The sequence below is a fragment of the Poromitra crassiceps genome (assembly GCF_964638095.1).
Source record: "Poromitra crassiceps genome assembly, chromosome: 14".
NCBI lineage: Eukaryota > Metazoa > Chordata > Actinopteri > Beryciformes > Melamphaidae > Poromitra > Poromitra crassiceps.
The window spans coordinates 18,501,580-18,521,249 of record NC_139633.1 but is presented as its reverse complement, the minus strand read 5'-3'; the positions used below and the strand labels follow the sequence as shown (position 1 = coordinate 18,521,249).

Genomic DNA, 19,670 nt, shown 5'->3' with positions numbered 1-19,670 from the left:
AAAAGTCCTTTAATTGATTGCCTATATAATGGGGGTTTAATAAATAAGGGGTTACTAAAACAAAACGTAGCCTACTTAAGGCTACGTTTAACAATCTAAATAAGAAGAGATTATAATACGAGTCTTGTTGAGATTCAGCTATTGTTGTCCCTTGTGGACTACCACTCTGTTAAATATTTTAAATGTAAAACATTCATGCAACCAGGCTAACAATCATTAAAGGCTAGTGGATGAACTGTGAAAATGGAAACAAGTATCTCCCTTTTACTCAGTCAAATGAAGGACCTATGCTGTGATGTGTGACCCTGTTGACCCTGTTGCATTGTTACTTCTGTTTGCAGAAACCTGAAGCCTGCCTAAATTAGCCAAATGAGTTGCTGGGATAAGATTTCCAAGGAGTAAAAGAAATGTTTGGATTGTATAAATCTATTTAGGGTGTGTGGACTGCAATCTGCAATGCATGACGGTCCAAGCTTTTTTCCCCACCGATCACATGGCCTGTGAGTTGTGCGTCTGTCAGGAGAGTTATAATGTTTTGCATGATGCTGCAGCGTATGCAAATAACTGCTGCATAGGCCTACGTCATAGTTCATTGGTGCCGTTTGTCATATAAAACCAGCTCTGCAAATTTTATTGACATTTTTTATGGGTTGAAGTTGGCAACATCTTCATCTTATGACACCTATTTTTGTTCATATAAAATGAGCATTATTTTTGGTAAATTGACTTGACCTTTCTCAGGGCTTATGAACCAACACATTTTTCACTTTTCCTTTTTGCTGATTTGTGGGAAGCATTTTTGAGAGATATTACACATATTTTTCTTCAAAGCATAGGATAAGAAAGATCTATGCTCCCCAGTAATAAGTCGCTCCCACCATCCATGCACTCTCTTGCGTCTATCCACATAGAAGTAATAACTGAATACATTATCATCTTAATACAGACAGACCCAGAGCCATAGAAAATAATGTTTAAATGCAATAATACAATATGAGCATGGTACCTCGTACATTTTTTTTAAATAAGGGAGCAAACTTTAAGATACTTAAGATACTTGATTCTGCATTTCGACACCACCTAACCTCTTGGATTAAGTGAAGAAACGGCAAAAACCCTTTATACAGGGGTTCCCAAACGTTTTCATCTGGGACCCAAAAGAGTCATTTGGAGTGAGAAATAGGAGATGTGGTGTGAGAGTGAGAAGAGGGTCATTTGAGTGAGTCTCACTCTCAAAATTTAGTGAGAGTTGGTAGCTATGTGTGTTTACAGATTTATGATGACATAAAACAATTTCACTCTTGCAATAATAAAACAGGGGATATGTTTACATCATGGTTTACATAATAACCCAATTTCACACTTGCGATAATAAATGTTTGCTGCTGGGGGCGCTGTTGTGAAACTGTACTGCTACATGAAGGTGAAAGGTCAGCCTGTAACGTAGGTACGTAACGTGTCCGTCCGGTCGGTCTCTCTCTGCTGTCACTGCTGTCAAGCACAACATTGGCGGTGCCACCCGAACGGAGATATAATTAAACTTCGGTAAAAGACTAGCTCAAAATGGCCAAGAAACGGAGAGAAAGAAGAGAGGCCGACGGTCTGTCGTCAGCACAGGAAGAGCCGAAGGCCAATCTTGACGACTCGCAAGTCCACAAAGGTAACGTTCTGTTCTGTGGCTAACCTGAATGGAGAGCAAAGAGGACAGTCCATGGGACAGTCGAGGCAGCGCAGATAACGATACAGATATTATAATATTACAACATGTTAACGTCATTTCTGCTTTGAGCTAGCTTTGTAACCACGGAGGGTAACGCCAGCTACCTAAAATTAACGTTAGCTGAGACTGCTATTCTAGCCTAGATGGCTAATGATAGACACGGGTAGATTACTACTTCTATTATCCAGCCGTGTTAAAGTGACAATGCACCCTCAAGCAAATGAAAACACAATACGCTATTCAAACAACACGGTTTGCAAATATTAATATATTAATAAATATCTCTGATTGTTAAAACACGAGAGCAGGCTCAGATCTGTGAATGATTTATCACAAACACTGATGAGTTGCTCCACTAACCTCCACTCGACCTAATATGTTACCAACACTGTTTCTGTCCTAACAATGGTCCTAACAGAGCAGGGTTATTTACAGCTAGCCCAGGCAAATTTGTTGACTACCACCTACCATGGTTCGATTTCTCTGTCAATGATTAATATAAAGTTACGAAATTGTTAATATTCAGCTCATTAAAGCTGGCAATTAACTTTACAGCTTGTTCCTGATGAATTCGTGATAGCAGTTGCAAAACTGTTGGGTGGACTTGGAAATCTCTACATATTGTAACGTGTTCGGGTAATCCAGGTATTACCTGTAATGTGATGTGCAACCTAAGTGTCTGGATCGCAGCTAGGAACTGATGTGTGTGGGTGTGTTTTGGTACAGGGGGATGTGTGTGGGTTGTGCGTGTCGCGTGGAAGCGACATTAAATTTGTGTGGGGGATATGTAGCGTATCGGGTAATTACGGGTATTGGGGTGTTTCCGTGCTTGGCTAGGAACTGATATGTGTGGGTGTGTTCCTAGGGGGAAGGGGATATATGTGACCAGCGGCCGGGGCGGAGGCCAGTCAGGCCAGGGTGGGCGAGCTGACCGGGTGGTTTAGAGCTAGCAGCGAAGCTAGCTGCTAGGAGCGTGTATTGTGAAGACAAGAATAAAGAGCCTGTACCAACTTCAAGTCTCCAGTTCCTTGGACGAATACCCATTTCGTTACATTGGTGCCAGACAGTAAAGCGGTAACGCCTCTGATTCGGCCGAGAGGGGAGAGGGTGAGAAGGAACGGCAAAAGAGACGGGTGGTGCGGCTTTTTGGCTCTAGAAACTGGCGCTAGTAAGTTAGCTACCAGGGGTGCTAACTGCTAACTGCTAGCTGCAACCACGTGCGATGGTGCGCGGAGAATCAAGTATCTCCGGAGAATGGCCATCGGTGAACGGGAGGAAAAGAGAGCTGACGGCGGGGATCAGCTCGATGCTGGCGGGCATGGAGGCCCGTGTGTTGAGAGAGGTCGGACGGCTGGTGCAAGAAACTCCTGCCTGGGCAGTAGAGGTGATGCGGGCGCTGCGAGAAGTCATGCAGCGGGTGGACTTGATGAGCGCGGAGGTAATGCAGCGGGGAGAGCGGCCGGAAGAGCCACGGAAGAGACTGTGTTGGACCTGCAGAGAGCCGGGCCACGTGGCGAGGTGGTGCCGATGCGGTTCCGGGAGACGGACCGGGTATGCGGGACAACGACATGGACAGCAGGGAGCCTGCTGGGCATGTAGCGCGATCGGACATCTAGCCAGAGAGTGTCCAGAGGCTGTCGGAGATCGGGGGACAGCGGGAGAAGAGAGACGTGCAGGCGGCAGACAGGTGAGACTCTGCTGGACTTGCCAGTCACCGGAGCACTTGGCCAGGGACTGCACTGAGAGTGTGGAGGCCGGAGGTGAGACGCAGGCTGGGAAGAGCGTGAACAGCCAGAGGGAAGAGAGGGACATCGTCTGCAGCGTTGTTACAGTCGGGAGAGCGACGCTCGTGTCTCCGAGTGAGCGAGAGGGGTTACCGCCGGGGGAACCGGCCCAGCCTAACCGCTATACACCCCCTAACGTTGCACTGCGGAGAGCCGAGGGGAAGATCGACGCCGGTGGTGTTCGCTCTGCTGTCCTCAACCCTGGAGGAGGGGGACGGAAAAACGAGCGAGTGCGAGGCCGGGAGGACGACGCCAGGGTCAGCTGGAGAGTCGACGGGCGCGAGTGGAGACCGGAGGACGAAGATGTCGATCCGGTGCTCGTTCGTGCATTTGCTACTGGAACAAACAAAAAGGGGGGACCGAAAAGAGTGCTTCAGGGGAATTGGTGAAGCTGGGAAAAGGGGGGATGGAAATGGGGTTTAAAAGAAAAGCTACGGAAAATGTGGGGGGCTTGTGTTTGAATTGAAATGTGTGAAAAAGAAGGAAATAATGAAAAACTAGACATTATGGAGTGCCTAATGGGAAACTAGACATTATGGGGGTACCTAATGGAAAACTAGACATTACGGAGTACCTAATGAAAAACTGGACATTATGACGGGGGTGCTGAAAAGAAAAGACTGGTTGTTGGGGAATTATAATTTGATGTGGTGATGGGAAAAATGTTGTGTTGGTGTGTTTTGGTACAGGGGGATATGTGTGGGTTGTGGGTGTCGACGTGGGCGTCGAGCTAATGTTGGGTGAGGAGTATGTAACGTGTTCGGGTAATCCAGGTATTACCTGTAATGTGATGTGCAACCTAAGTGTCTGGATCGCAGCTAGGAACTGATGTGTGTGGGTGTGTTCCTAGGGGGAAGGGGATATATGTGACCAGCGGCCGGGGCGGAGGCCAGTCAGGCCAGGGTGGGCGAGCTGACCGGGTGGTTTAGAGCTAGCAGCGAAGCTAGCTGCTAGGAGCGTGTATTGTGAAGACAAGAATAAAGAGCCTGTACCAACTACAAGTCTCCAGTTCCTTGGACGAATACCCACTTTGTTACAATATCTTATTGGCTACTACCTATTTGAATTGTCACAATAACATTGTTAATATGTAATGTACTGTACTGTACATCCTGTGGAGCAGAACAGAAATATACAAGTTCTGCTGATGGTTTTGTCTGGTTTGGTTTCTAACTTTCTAAGACAGTTATTTGATATCACAAATAGCCTACTGGATAATAAAAAGATGTATTATGTGTAAGGATGGGGACTCTGGACAGGTTAAGAGTTCAAGCGTAGAAGTAGATGTCCTGGTTTTTGCGGGCATCTTTGAAATGAATAAGCGTTATTTCCCACTTTCATCAGCACTGGGATATTTATTATATTTTTGTACTTAACTTAATATTTGAAATTGTTTAACCAGCCTAATGCGTAGTAGATGTCAAATTAATCTAAGAAAACACATAGCAGCCAACTACTAGCCTGGGTGAACCCAGCCTTCAAACGTGACGTCACAGACTATGCCTGTAATCGTGCATTCCTTTATAACTAGGAACTGGTAATCTTACCGGTTCAAAGTTCATGAGCTGGGACGTGACGTCACTAGAGCTGGTATTTCCCATTCCAAACTCGTAGGAGTCTCAGCAGTCCCGACCTAAAAAAATCCAAGATGGCTGCTCCGCGCAACAACAGTAGTTATAATCATATAAATGCTATTTAGCACTTCTGTCTTGTTTGTGTCTCGTTAAATCAGCTGTACACACAGCACGGCCTACTTCTATCTGTGTGGACATGAGGCTGCAGTGTTTGTATGCGCAAAATGCCACTAAATGTTATATCAACTGTTATTGCTAACAATGGCTAGCCTGGCTAGCGAGTGGATCTGACCAGTGAACCGTGAACTTCCGAGCTCAACTTTTCTGCAAATGGAACGCTAACAAAACGATGTGACGTCATTTAGCCTCCACCTCCCAGTTCTTTTGCGATAAAGGAACGCACGATAAGTTTCTGATTTTCTGCATAGAGGTCACATGGAGGCTGGGTTTACCCAGGCTAGGCAACTACAGTCTTGGGGAACTATACAGCCCTGATTCCTTTGTTGATCAGCCATAGTCTGAATTAGTCATCTGCAATTAGCATTAGCATTAGAGTAGAATGAAACCAGTTAATCACTCTAATGACGAGTGTATTAGCTGGTTTGATTTTACTTCTCATTCACAGTCATCAAAACGGAACTGCCCCCTGAAAAGTGCATTTTCCCTTTCACATGACATCTAACCCTTTAACTTGTAATAAGATGTTTTAACAAATCAACCCTCTCCAAACAGTGTTTATGTGATTGAATTAGGGCCATATGAAATCTGTTTTATTTGTTTACAAATAGTTTTATTTTATTTTTCAAATTAATAGTTTTCCCATTTTAATTTTAATTTAGGGGTTGGTGTTATTATGATTATTACTATTTTATGACTTGGCTCTCTCAGACAGCCTCTTCGACATGTTCCTCTAAGTGAAAGTTGTGGGAATGTGAGGTGACCTAAAGGTCCCACGCAAGACCCACACCCCTCTCAAAACGCCCCAATTGAAAACAGAATTATTTCTCTAGGCCTATTTTTACAATGATTAAATAATTTAGGTTACTACAATAATTAGGTCTACTTTTGATTTTGATCATTCGGCCTACTTTTATCAATTTCATCCAAATTATGAAAAATATTCCATGTTTTACATTTGATTACATTACCAAATTCTGTTTTGCGGAAATCATATGGCCCTAGATTGTAATGCACTGGCTCAGCCACAGCATGAGTCTCAGGGGGAAGACTCAATTCCCAGTAGAGGCTTCAACAAGTGATGCAAAACTCAGAAGGAAATGACACAAGACTCTTTCTGGCTAGTAACTGTCGCGACTCGCTACAGTTATTTCTGTTCCTTAATGAAACTCTGTAAGGTAGATTACAGACAAATAATTACTCATGGTCTTTTTTCTCCACAGAGGCACAACATCCTGGAGGGGGCTCAGCACGCATGTCTCTCCTCATCCTGCTCTCCATCTTCACCTGCGCTGCCTCAATCATGTACTTGGTCTACAGGAACTTCCCAGAGCTTAACGAGTAAGTTCCTTTCTAGATTCATAGGGTTAGGCTTTTGTTACAGTGACACCCTGCTCTAGAAAAAGCAGGAAAACAACCTTCAATCAAAACAAAACATACAGATTATACTTTTAGCCCTTTAATGCTGGAGTTGACTCACACTTTAAAAGCATTTTTTGGGCGGGGGCGGGGGGTGGGTTTACAGGTGCCTAGAGTAGAACCCGACCGATACTGGATTTTACTGTTTTTTGTTTGTTTGTTTTTACAGCTAACGGCAAAACCATAATTATCTCATTTAGATGTTTTTGGCCAAGGAACCATCAACTACATAACATTTGCACATTATTGGCTGCCTTTCCGCCATGGTGATTAACACAACTGAAAATGTTTGCATCCAATATGGATTACCAAAGAATATGATTTATTTTCTTCTTCTTTTTCCAGTGATGAAATGGAGAAAATCAAGATCCCAAAAGACATGGATGATGCCAAAGCTTTGGGCACTGTGCTGTCCAAATACAAGGACACCTACTACACCCAAGTGTTGATGGCATACTTCACAACATATGTTTTGTATCCTTTGAGCAGATGTATGCACTATTTAGAGGAGCAATCACAACTCCCATAGTTTTATATTATATCTTTTTATATCTTTTCTTTCTATAGAATATGATGTGTAGGCCAGAACATCTTTGCAGCATGACGATATTTAATTCAAAAGGGTATTTTGGCACACATTTCATATTGTGCCTCCTGTGATTTGAAAATTGCAGTAGGTCATATTGCAATTTTGATAAAAATGTATTAATTGTTCATTTCAGCAAAACTGTTTACCTTGACACTTCTATGTCAGCCTTCAAACATTTGCAATCCCTGGATCGATCTTTCTCAGCATCTTGTCTGGATATCTCTATCCTTTCCCTCTGGCTCTTTTCTTAGTCTGCTTGGTGAGTTAGAACAGCAGCAAAACTCTTATCAAATGTCATTATCATGCTCACTTTTATAAGCAAGTACTGTCTAATGTTGAGGTGTGTTCTGATCTGTATTATACAGTGTGTACAATTGAGACCCGTAATGGTTATGACTTTTATGTGATGCCCAAAACTGCTCCATTTCATTATTATGAAAAGACAAAAATATCCATCTGTTTTGTGTGTATGTGTGTGTGTGACTGTGTGTGTGTACGCGCACATGCGTGCACATGTTTCATGAAAATCTATTGTGAACTCCCTCATTGATTGGGTCAGAGACAAAATATGCCCAAAATAGGAGATGTAATATTCAGGTAAAAAAATAAGATTTTTTGTTTGGTTTATTATGGCCACTGTTGATCAGTACACATTTTCTAAAACTATTCATCCTATTTGGAAAAGGAGCAGTCATTAGGTTTCTCCACTTCAGAGTAGTAGTGGTTGCATGTTCCTGACCTTTATGCTTCAGTCATGACTCATGATGTGTTGTCATTGTTGTTAGTGCTCTGGTCTGGGTGCCTCCTTCTGCTATATGCTGTCTTACCTGGTGGGGAGGCCTGTGGTCTACAGATACCTCACAGAGAGAGCCCAGAAATGGTCGCAGCAGGTAAAAACTTTAATTGAAAATATAAATTGACTGTATTCTGGTAAGAAGTATTTTCTGTGAACCTTTAGCCATAAAGTTATCTCATAAATATTGGAGATGTTTGATTGTCAGGATTTTTGCTCCCAGTACTATTCATATAGACTACTTACTGCTCATCATTTTTGCCGGCAGGTTGAAAAACATAGAGATCACTTAATCAATTACATCATCTTCCTGAGGATAACCCCTTTTCTTCCCAACTGGTTCATCAACATCACCTCACCTGTCATCAATGTGCCTTTGGGGGTCTTCTTCCTTGGTACCTTTTTTGGTAAGGTCCAGATCTGCTACTCGTTCTCTCTGATGCTTTGTTTGTTTGTTTGTTTTTGTTTTGTTTGTCATTTGTGTCATTGATTCATCTGTCCTGCTTGGCTGGTTTACAGGAGTGGCCCCACCCTCCTTTGTGGCGATCAATGCCGGCACAACACTGTACAAACTGACCACAGCTGGCGAGGCGGTGTCCTGGAACTCCCTGGCTGTGCTCGGCATACTCGCCGTGCTCTCCATCCTGCCCGTCTGCTTCCAGAAGAAGCTGCAGCAGAAACTCGAGTAGAAGACCAAACACCTCAGCACCTCATCTGCTGGCTGATCCCATGTTCCTCTCCCCTTCTCGGCTCAGGAAGCACACACAGCAGCTGACACTCAAGTTGCTCTGCCTCAGTCTCATGCACAGCCACTCGTGCTGCTGGGGGTGAAATCCTTGACCTACGGCACACAGAGCGCTCCTTGACCACAAAATGCATGTAGAGGTGGTTTCCTCATCACCTCATGGTTCCTCATGGTGATTTCCTCATCACTTTATGGAAGCAAGTATCAACCGGCCGCTGCTTGCACTCCTATTTGCATCCTGTAAATAGGAGAAATTTTATCTTAAAAAAAAAATCTGGCACTGCTTGTCATTGTCATTGTCATATCGTATGATTCTTGTCGCACAAGTAAAGGTGCTACTTGTAGGATTTTTAAGTAACACATTTTTATCATACTTGAATTTGCTTTTCTGGAATTCAAGTGCCAGTGGCTTCATACAACCTTTCCATTGGGAAGGGTGTATTCCTGCCATCTAGCTTAGAAACAACACTTCATCGTCCGCTACAGCGAAAGCCTGATTTGAACCCTCATCAGTTGTCATCAGTACATTGTTGGACCTGCTATAACATCAATGGTTATGTTATGTTTTTGTTGTTGTAATATGCTTTGCAATTGTTATGACACTGGCAGTAATGTATCAATGAGAAAATCCTATATTTAGCACCTTTAAGTTACTCTTTCTGTCTTATATTTATTTTAACGTGCTTGTATTTAAGTCGAACCTTAATGAGATGTACTACAAAAGCAATAACTGTTGTACTATGTTCAAAGTGGAAAAAGGTGCATTTTGTTAATTGGTTCTTGCCTTGGTCAAGTTATGCAGTGGATAAAAGATGCATAACCTTAAATGAGTGCAACTTGGGCTCACGTAAGAATGGACGAGTTCTCTTGCACAGACCAGCATATTTGTCCTTGCATATTTTACTTGAGCACTCCTGGACACGTACCTCCACCATGCAACAGTCCTTTATGTTTTCACTTGTATTTACCATTAGACCAGGGGTTTTCAAAGTCTGAGACTGTGGGCCTCCCCTCAGACAAGGCTTTGAAAAATGTGACCCCCCCCCCCCCCCCATTCCTTAGACACTCATGTCAACAATTGAGCCGAGATAGCCTGATATTGCTGTTTGACATACTTCAGACTACACCAAATACATAAAAAAGGCATATCTGAACTAAGGCATTTATTAGTTCTGACTCTGGGGAAGTGGGGGAAAAACAGTCAAATTCCCCAAAAGCACATCTGAACTATCTAACCAAATAACACACAGGCAATTCTATGTGATCTCCTTTTTATAGCTAATGTAGCCCACTAACGTCATATTTTTCACTTCCATTCACTGAGCCTCCCCTGAAACTGTTTGGAGCCCGCCTCCCACTTTGAAAGTCTCTGCCATAGACTGTATACCTGTCAACTACATACCGGTTCAATTGAAAATGGTCTCCCTAGTTAATGAGTGAATATAGGTAAATCATGAGTGATTCATGTGGTGTTTGGTGAGCTGACAGCCTTCTGGTCACCTTGGCTTTCAAGTGCTACATTTGGTGATGTGACTGCAGTGCTCAAGTAATCATGCAGCATCCATCATCGCTCCATGCTTACTGCATGCTGTGCCCGTAAAGAAGTGTAGGTGTTGTCCATGCCGTGGATGACGTACCAGTGCCCTTGATAAGACTGCCAACTAACTGTGAGGTATACACGCCTTACCTTTTACTACTAGATTTTATTCTTCATAAAGTAATTTATGAAGAGAACTATGTCTGAATAACAAGGAAACATAAGATGCCTGACTTTTATCTTATTGGTTAGGATTGTTGGAATCACTTTGTTTTTGATTAAATTGTCTTGTGTGTTATAAAATACATATTTCCCCCCCTCTTGTGTACGGTGAAGCCAAGGTATCTGATTTTCTTATAAACTTTCTTCAAGGAACTAGAGACATTGATGCAGTGAATGTACACATCGCTAACAAATCTTATTGCTTGTCTCTTCACAGTAGATGGCACAGCTTTCTCTAATCACTTCCGTTTGCACATATTTTGATGCATTTTCTGATTTTCTGTTGTTACTCCTATTTGTTGGGTTCATGTCTTAATGCTGAGCAGATTTACCGTGTCCTATAAAATGTCTATTTACTTCTAGAACTTAATTTGATTACATAAACATGAAGCTCCATTTTTACACCTACAGCACATGATTTTATTGAGGGGAAAGCATCTTCAGTTGCTCTTTAGGGGGTAAATGGTAGGCTATAGACCAATCCAAGCATTAGTTTTAGTCTTTACTCAATATTTAAATAGGACCTAGATTAGTTATTAATAGGTTCAACTTCTTCCAAGAAAGTCTAAATTTATAGTCTCAATCTGCCAAGATGTGAAACCGGGTAGAGTTTTCCTGTTTCTGAAATCATTCTAAGAGCAAAACGTGTATTCTGATTTTAAACTCAACATAGTTTTGCTCATAATAGATTGACACATGTTATTGCCACAGTGCTTATATATAGATACTGTATGTATGTAAACTGCTGTGGGATAATTCTCATGTGACACAGTATTAAGTTGTACAAAACAGTGATGTATTGCAGTAGGACATGTTTACAAATACTGTCTATTGTAATTTTCTGTCCTATTTAATCAAATTTATGATTGTTTTATATTTATTGAATCATTAAAATGATCTTAACATAATATGGTTCACTAGCTTTTCATGGCCTTTTGTCATTCAGTAGTATAGCCTCCCTCTTGGAAACTCCATTGAAACAGACTTAGCTCTAATTGTAATTTTTTTAAGTGTGATAAATACTAAATACTTATCTGATTATTTTAAACTTGGGACCCACTAACAACTTTTTGAGCTTGCGGATCAAGTGGGGAAAACCAACATTTCATATTCCATCATCTTTTTGATTATCATTTCATGGATCTCTGTTTCTTAAAGTGCAGTGAATCAACATTTCCTGTGACTTCACTGTTTTGATAGGCAAACAGTTTCCAAGTCATGGAGGATAGGAGGAGGCAGTGAAGGAAAAGATGACTGAGCATTGGGAAATACCAAGTTGTATTCAGTGGTTTTATTAAGCAGTTTTCTCTCATCTTACCCTTATCATAGCACAAATAGTGGTTTCCTACTCATGCAGGGTCATGCATGAAGGAAAGTGGATGTGATTTCTGAATTGTGTCCCTCAGAGGAGACTGATTCCATGATAAGAGGACAGTCGTGACATAGCCTACAGTAGCCTAAAACATGTGGGCCTAGGCCTTATAGGGCAGGCTATCGGATCAGGTTTTCTGATACCAGACTAAGACAAAAACAAGAGACTGGTGGTCATTTGGGACTTCAGGGAACCAGAGAACATGTAGTAAATTACTATCGTTATAAATATTACATTAGATTATACTATTACTATCTGTAGAATGGAGACATTAAAAAAAAAAAAAAAAAAAAACATTATTCACCATAAACCAGACAGTTTCTGAGGTGATGGTGCAGTGCCGCCTGGTGGTGATGCTGTAACATGACTGCTAGGATAACAATACAGTAACCATGACACAGATAGCCTGCGATAAATTCTAATGTCGATTGGGTATACATTACATACATTCCAAATAAACTTAAAATATATCCTCAAACTAAAATCTGAACATGGACTTAACTGACCACACTAAGATGTTTGTAGTTACAAGATAGTCTTATAAGGTTATAAAATGTTTTGTTTTAGCTACATGCCCAGTTTTTAAAGATTACTAATCTAAAGCAGTCATTTCATGAATTAAATGGGATTATCCCATTATAAACCCAAAAATGATTAGCCCATGGTGTTTTTCAATATGCTTGGGTAGCTAAATACTTATACTGAATATAAATACCAGCTATAAATACCAGCTGAGATGTTGACAAAATAGGTTTTCATGATCTATTCAAAAAGAAAGAGCTTTTGGGGGGAAATAAATAAATTCAAATGTTTGTACTTCACTCACGACAAATTATACTATACATTTGTTTTGCGGATAGGGACATCAATCTCTGCCAAACTGCATGACACATATTTTCTATATGTCTATAATATCTATAATATAATATATAAGAATAGAATAGAATAGAATAGAATAGAATAGAATAGAATAGAATAGAATAGAATAGAATAGAATAGAATAGGCACCCACCTATCCCACGAATTCACAATAATTCACAGTACACATGTTGGGTGCTGAAGAGTTTAGGCATAACGTAATCTCTGTAAAAGACGCTTGCACATGCTCAGTGTGTTATCCAGACGAGCTCGAGATTTCTCGATTTGGCAGATGAAAACAGCTGTAGTGCTGCTGAAGGACCACAATGCATTTCGACTGCATTGCTCTGATTTTCATAAATACGTCAAGCCAGCCAGAGATAGCCAGAGTAAACCCGGAAGTTGAGCGATTCCCTTTCAAAATAAGGAGGAAAATAAGTATGCGTGGCATATTATCAGGGTTTACGCAACATCAGAATCCCATGCTATTACACAGCGAAATGATTTAATAAAGAAATGATTGAAAAATACATGTCAAAAACGTTGCAACATACCCGAAAACCGAAACGCGTTGCTTTTATTTTGGAAATTTTGACCGGATGTATTATTGTTTTCATTCTGGCTTGCTAAACATCGGAGGTGATTTTCAAGCTTCGCAGCAGCAGTATACATTACTAGCATCCGTGATGGCTGAGAGAAATCACGTCTTCGAGATCCTCTAATATGCTTCCCTATGGTCGGGAGCGCAGGGATAAGCAGGGTGCAGCCACCGGACCAGTCTCAACATGACCACCGGCTTCAGCTCAGGGTCCTGCCGCTTTGCAGATTACTTCGTGATCTGCGGACTCGACACCGAAAGCGGGCTGGAACCCGACGAACTGTCCGGTAAGCATATTAGCACTGTATCGGTTTATGTCGAGCTGGTGCTATAGCATGTACGGAGGGGTTTTAACGAGGGGGTCAATGTTATTGTTCAGTGTTTACATTAAATGTGTGTGTCTCTTGCATTTGTTCATAATATATTAACATGTGAAGTACTAAATCCCATACACAGCGCACACAGGCCCGACAGTCCATCTTTTCCCAGCCGATTTGTTTGACGTGCTCGCCGGGGAGATTAACGTACTGATTTGTGTGTCTTTAAGCCCACTGACATTGATTTTAAATTAAACGGTCCATATATTCGCTCCACATTTTGTACTCAGTCGACTGATACCAGTGGTGTGGCACACTGTAAAATATTCTGTTATGTGCATTGTGCAACACTTAATTCAGGCCTTGGTGTAGGTTCAGGTTGATAGTACAACTAAATAGCTACGGCCATAATACTGACACCCCATACCTTCCTTCCATCTCCATGGATAATGAATAGTAAGTTAACAAAACCTTAATTGTACAACAGAAGAAATGTAATGTTCGTTGTCAAGCTCATTCAGTCGTTTTTCTTTCTTTCGGTGAGAGCAGGGATGAAAGTTGCAGCATCACTTGTGTTTTCATTCCATATTCCTTCTTGAAATAAATATATTTTTATTGTAAGGTACACTATATTTGTGATTTTGAATATACTTGATTTAGATAGCATGTTGTGATGAAACAATTAACTTGTAATTCATCTGATGTAAATACAGCCATTTTTCATCTCTGACATTTGTCCCTCAACTATAAATCAGGACACACATTTGCCCTTGTTGAAGATAAGGCAACTCATTGTAAGTTTGGCAATCCATGATTTGTCAACATGTAAAAAATGTATGCCCTAAACTTGCCCTAAACACAGCAGAATGATTTCCTTATTGCACCCAGAAGCAGCATGGTCTATTCTCGATCATGATGGTTCTGGATGGAACAAAAAAACTAATTTTATGAAAAACATTGTTTTCACCACCACTCTTAAAAGATTCACCATCCATCTGTGTTTTCTTTTGTTTTGAAACAAATCCTCCTTACTTGCATGCATATCAATTGTGCCAATCAAATGACAATCAAACCAATCTCTATTAGGGTCTAGCTTAGGCTACATTTAGTGTGTTTAGACCAATGGTTTAGACACTGCAGCATAACACCCATTCAGCACATCTATTATTTAATAGTGTATTTCCACATTAAAAAGACTGAGATGTAGTAATGGACCTAATCTTTGCAGATCGGTTTCAAATCAGATGTATTTGATTTCGTTGTCTCTTCCTGCAATTAGGTGTTACATTTATGGTCTGAATGGTCAGTGCAAGAAAAAGGGGGCTGTGGTTGTCTGATCATTATAGGTTTTCCCAAGGGTCATTCCACTTGCTAAAGGTGATGTAAGTGTGACTCTGTGACCTTTTGTGTGTGTGTGTGTGTGTGTGTGTGTGTGTGTGTGTGTGTGTGTGTGTGTGTGTGTGTGTGTGTGTGTGTGTGTGTGTGTGTGTGTGTGTGTGTGTGTGTGTGTGTGTGTGTGTGTCCTTCGATATCAGCAGGGCTGTGAGTCATGAATAATACCTTTTTAAGCTTTTAAGAACATAGATTTGATTTGTGTTGTTGGGACTGCACCTGAAGCTCTGGGTCTTTCGCTCAACAAATCCTCCTGAAGAGACTAAACAGGTCAGCCGACATATTTGTTTTTGTAAGTCAAGTGCCCTACTTGCAACTGCATTCACATTCACATAGGATGACATAGGATAAACAATATCCCGTGGCTAATAAATGATAGTATAGTTATAGTATAGTAGTTATAGTTTACACTACGACTCTCACTATTCCAAAGAGAGGTAATCAGTGTAAATAAGAAGACTCCAAAAGTAAACATAATGTTCCTAACATTGTTTATTCCCATTTTTATTTATATTGATGACCAATGGAATTTACTGCTTTGTTCCAGCTAGTCCAAGCCTTTCCAACGAGTATTGTTCTAGTCGACTTGTCTTGTGTTCTAGACGACTTGTCTTGTACAATGTACATCACCCACTAGTTAATTGCTTGAGTGGTTGACATCTAAATCTACTCAAATATTTGGCGATGTTTTGGCCATCACGTTATGAGTCAGTGGATAGAAATTTCTTAGCAGAATCCTGCCTGGCTTTCATGGGACTCGTCCTGTAAAGCTGCTGTCAGTCTACCAGACTGTTCAAATGTTGCCCAGCGAGGGCACTTCACAGTCACTCTCTTGGTCTTGAGTAAATGCTTGCCGGCCCATCAGGAAGCTGTGCACACAAGCCTATGGGGGCAAAGATGGCTCGTCACACACACATACATACTGTACGGGTGAGGGATCACACAAACACAATAGTCAATTTTGTCATTCAAAAACGTTTTCCCATCCAGAGAAGTTACAAAATAGGGGTTATATCAGTTTTTGCTTTATACTTTAACCTACAGAAGATACACACGTTTTTGAAGTGACATGATGACGACGATAACATTGATGATTGAGAATTTTGTATGAAACTGAAACTGCATATTTGGATAAAAAAAAAAAATCCAGACTCCCCCTGATGGTGGTTGGATTGGTTCAGTCGGGCTTAGTTGCAATCGGTGTACAAATGGTCTATTGTGACCTAGCCATAAGCCTGTTGCGAATGACTGTGTTTAGCTCTTGTTGCGCTGCTCCCAGGCTTTTCTGTCTCCTCCCCCTGTGAAGCTGAGAGAAGGTTAGATGAGATCTGTGAGGCCTCCTGAAGCTGAGAGGTTAGATGACCTGTGAAGCTGAGAGACGGTTAGATGAGTTATCTCCTCTTTAACTTCCTTTGAGGTGTTTAGGTGCTCACACACACTCACACAATAGACTGCAGGCTGCTCTAGCTGCCCATCTGAGAAGACTTCCATCATGTGTGTGCTCCACATTATACTGTAGTGTGTTCCTACGCTATATAGCTCAGTGGTGGGAATGTTTTTTTAACCTTTATTTATACAGGGGGAGTCTCACTGAGAGCAATGCTTAATTCTTTTTCACGAGTGCCCTGTTCACATTCACACCTGGAGGCTGACCACCAGTACAACCACAAGCTGACCAGTAAAGTCTGATCTGCTGGCCACTGAGCAGCTCCACTGGAGCTGTTGGGTTTAAGGGCTTTGCTCAAGGGCACCTCAGTGGTGGTAATTAGAGGGGGTCTAGCGCTGCCATTTCACTTTCCCCGCCCAGATTTATCCTGCCGGTCCCGGGGATTGAACCCATGACCTTCTCTAACCTTTAGGCTACCACGGCGCATGTGCATGCAGCTGGCTTACATACTCTCACTGAGCCTTGAGTTTTGTGTCCCAAGCCAACTGGGTCGTCTCGACTAATTTGCCTCCGCATCAGATTCTGTCTTCTAAGATATTGATTGTTAAAATAACTTAAAGGCGACTTGCATTACTAATCTGGCATATTGTGTCATTGTCAGACGGAGAGAGAACTCTAAAATTAGCCTATAATGTAATGTTCCCTAATTAGCTTTAAAATGTTAACATCGCATTACTGGAGTGCCAGCTGGAATATTTTGCCTTTCTGTTCTCTAGGTCAGTGGTTCTCAAATTCTTTCACATGAGGGACCCCTAAACTGACAAAGATTAGACCACGGACCCCCAGGATTTTGTCCCACGGTCCCCCATATGATAATAAGATTGATGCTTTTAGATGTTTTATTACAGAAAGTGTATGAAACCCATGACCAAAATAGTCATTGTTACTTATGAATGGAATTATAGCGAAAATACATTACCCCCATTTTGGCTGGGGACCCCCTGGAACCCCCTCAAGGACCCCTGGGGGTCCCCTGACCCCCATTTGAGAACCACTGCTCGAGGTGCAGTAAATCTGCCACTGGCCATGTCATACAGTATGCCTCCTTCATTGATGTTTGTGTTTTGGCTGAACATCGACCTGGGAAACCCTGCATAGGTTCTGTGATCATGTTACCTGGGGAAACCCTACATAGGTTCTGTGGTCATGCTTATCCTGTGCTATTTACTACAATCGTTTGCTGTTTACTGTAGGAGGAGGTTTGGGGCTTGCCGGTACTGACTGATGTTTCAGTTTCAGTTGAGGAACGGAAATTCTTTGGAAATTTTGTTTTTTATAGGTTAGGCGTACATATATCAGCTAGACATGGTGTAACATATACTACAGTACGTATGCAAATGTGGATGCACAGGAGGCAATATTTAATAGTACAGTAGTATTAATTGCAATTTTGGTAAATCAGACTAACTATGGTAAAATACAGTACATGTCCAATGCTGATGTTGATTTGACTGATGATGATACTAATAAACTTCATGGTGAACAAGGTGAAATGGATGTTTCTAGCTTCAGTGAACAGGATGCAGAAGCTACTATAGCTCATCAGCACATAGAACAAACACAGCGGAGCCTTGTTCACTTTCAACATCATTGCTATTCTCTCCCTATTATTTTTTAATATGCCAATTCTGATTCATGTAGTCAGACACAATCATCAGAAACTGAAGGACCGAAACCTTCGTTAAGCAGCACAGTATTTGGATGCAGGGTATATATATATAAAGAGCTGATTAGCATATGCATGTCCTCCCTCTCCCTTGCCATGCTGCTGTCACTGGCGGCCTGGAAAGCAGGGAGCCGAGGGGACGTAAGCACACATGCACACAGGCGACACGCATTCAAATGCAAAACGTCCCTTTGAATTTGCCAGGCAGTGAAGGCACCCTCTCTCCCCCCCGGTACTTCTCAGCAAACACATGAGGATGAATGGCTCACTGTGTGAAAGCTGCCTATAAACGCACATTTTGGGCTTGGACTCATATTTTCACTCATGGTGGAGATGATTGATGGGCCTGTTAAGTATCTGCTGTCAGTGTTTGAAAGCTTTAAAACAGTGCACATATTGGATTGTGCTTTGAAGATGCTTTGGAGATATATTTCACAGGCCTTTGAAGGTGCAGTGTTATCTCGATCGTCTTGTCAGTCAAGAAAATCCTGGCCTGATATGATGTGATCTTTTGCATACATATGGCGTATACATTAAAGCCATAATTAGATAGTAGCAGCCAATCCACTAACGTCATTTCCTCTATTCATTATTGTAGCACAGTTAGGATCTTTTGAAAGGTAGTGGCAGTCAAAGACGTTGTGTAAATATGACCAAATTAAGACCAAATTAAGTTAAGCTCAAGTTTGTGATGCTGTTATTTTGATTAAGGTCATAAATGTTTCTTTAATAGTACGGTACTATAGCCTAAAGTTAGGGCATGACAAATAACCTTTAGAAGACATGAAAGTGCCATTTCTGATTTCTCCCATGCTGTGAATTAAAAATCATAGCTGAATTGAAGGAAGTTGATTTGCACGAGTGAGCCATTGAGCAATTGACGGTTTTCACGGAATTGTGTTGCTAGGTTTTGAAAGTTTTTACAGTTTTGAAACCGAGCTTATGTCCTGTCGGCTATTGTATTAAAAACCACTGCAACAGGAAGTAAGCCAGGGGCAATTTCGAATATTTATGTTGTCAATTGAAAACGTCTATACAGGTGCCGCAGGACTTCCTGAACTTGTGATTTGAAATGTAGGCCTCTTATAGCTTGCACTATGTCAGTGTCTTGCATCATATGTTTCATGTTGAACATTGTTTTTTGGAATGGCAGCAGTTTTGCCAAGCATTAATACATCCATGTTCCAAAGAGACAGGTTATGAATAATACACTGGCTGGGGCTGTAATACTAGACCTACCTCATGTTCACCTACACAGGCCAAATAAGAAATTAAAATATAATTCAGCAGTCGCTAAGATGACTCAGATTTGTACCTTTTTTTTAAAGGCTTTCATAAAGGATTCATATGATTTACACAATGCTTATGTTATAATTTAGGCTACTTGAGATTATCCCGAGTCAAGATAAAAGGCTGTTTCGTGTCAGTGTGAAATGAGCAGCTGTCAATTCTATTTAATT

General features: G+C 41.4%; 2 protein-coding genes across 3 annotated transcripts in view; both read left to right on the top strand.

Moving 5' to 3' along the window:
• Nucleotides 1-1,504: 1,504 nt before the first annotated feature.
• On the top strand, nucleotides 1,505-10,643 carry tmem41b (transmembrane protein 41B). Its single transcript, XM_083651133.1, has 7 exons — nucleotides 1,505-1,660; nucleotides 6,479-6,596; nucleotides 7,020-7,148; nucleotides 7,429-7,522; nucleotides 8,049-8,153; nucleotides 8,325-8,463; nucleotides 8,576-10,643. The coding sequence occupies exons 1-7, from the start codon at nucleotides 1,564-1,566 to the stop codon at nucleotides 8,743-8,745; spliced, it is 852 nt and encodes a 283-aa protein (XP_083507259.1). The 5' UTR covers nucleotides 1,505-1,563; the 3' UTR covers nucleotides 8,746-10,643.
• Nucleotides 10,644-13,485: 2,842 nt separating this feature from the next.
• dennd5a (DENN/MADD domain containing 5A) overlaps nucleotides 13,486-19,670 on the top strand; it is a 45,626-nt gene continuing 39,441 nt past the window's right edge. For both annotated transcript variants that reach the window (XM_083651165.1, XM_083651164.1), the window contains exon 1: nucleotides 13,486-13,675. In XM_083651165.1, coding sequence (XP_083507291.1) covers nucleotides 13,576-13,675 — 100 coding nt within the window. In that variant the 5' untranslated portion in view covers nucleotides 13,486-13,575. The remainder of the gene's footprint in view (nucleotides 13,676-19,670) is intronic.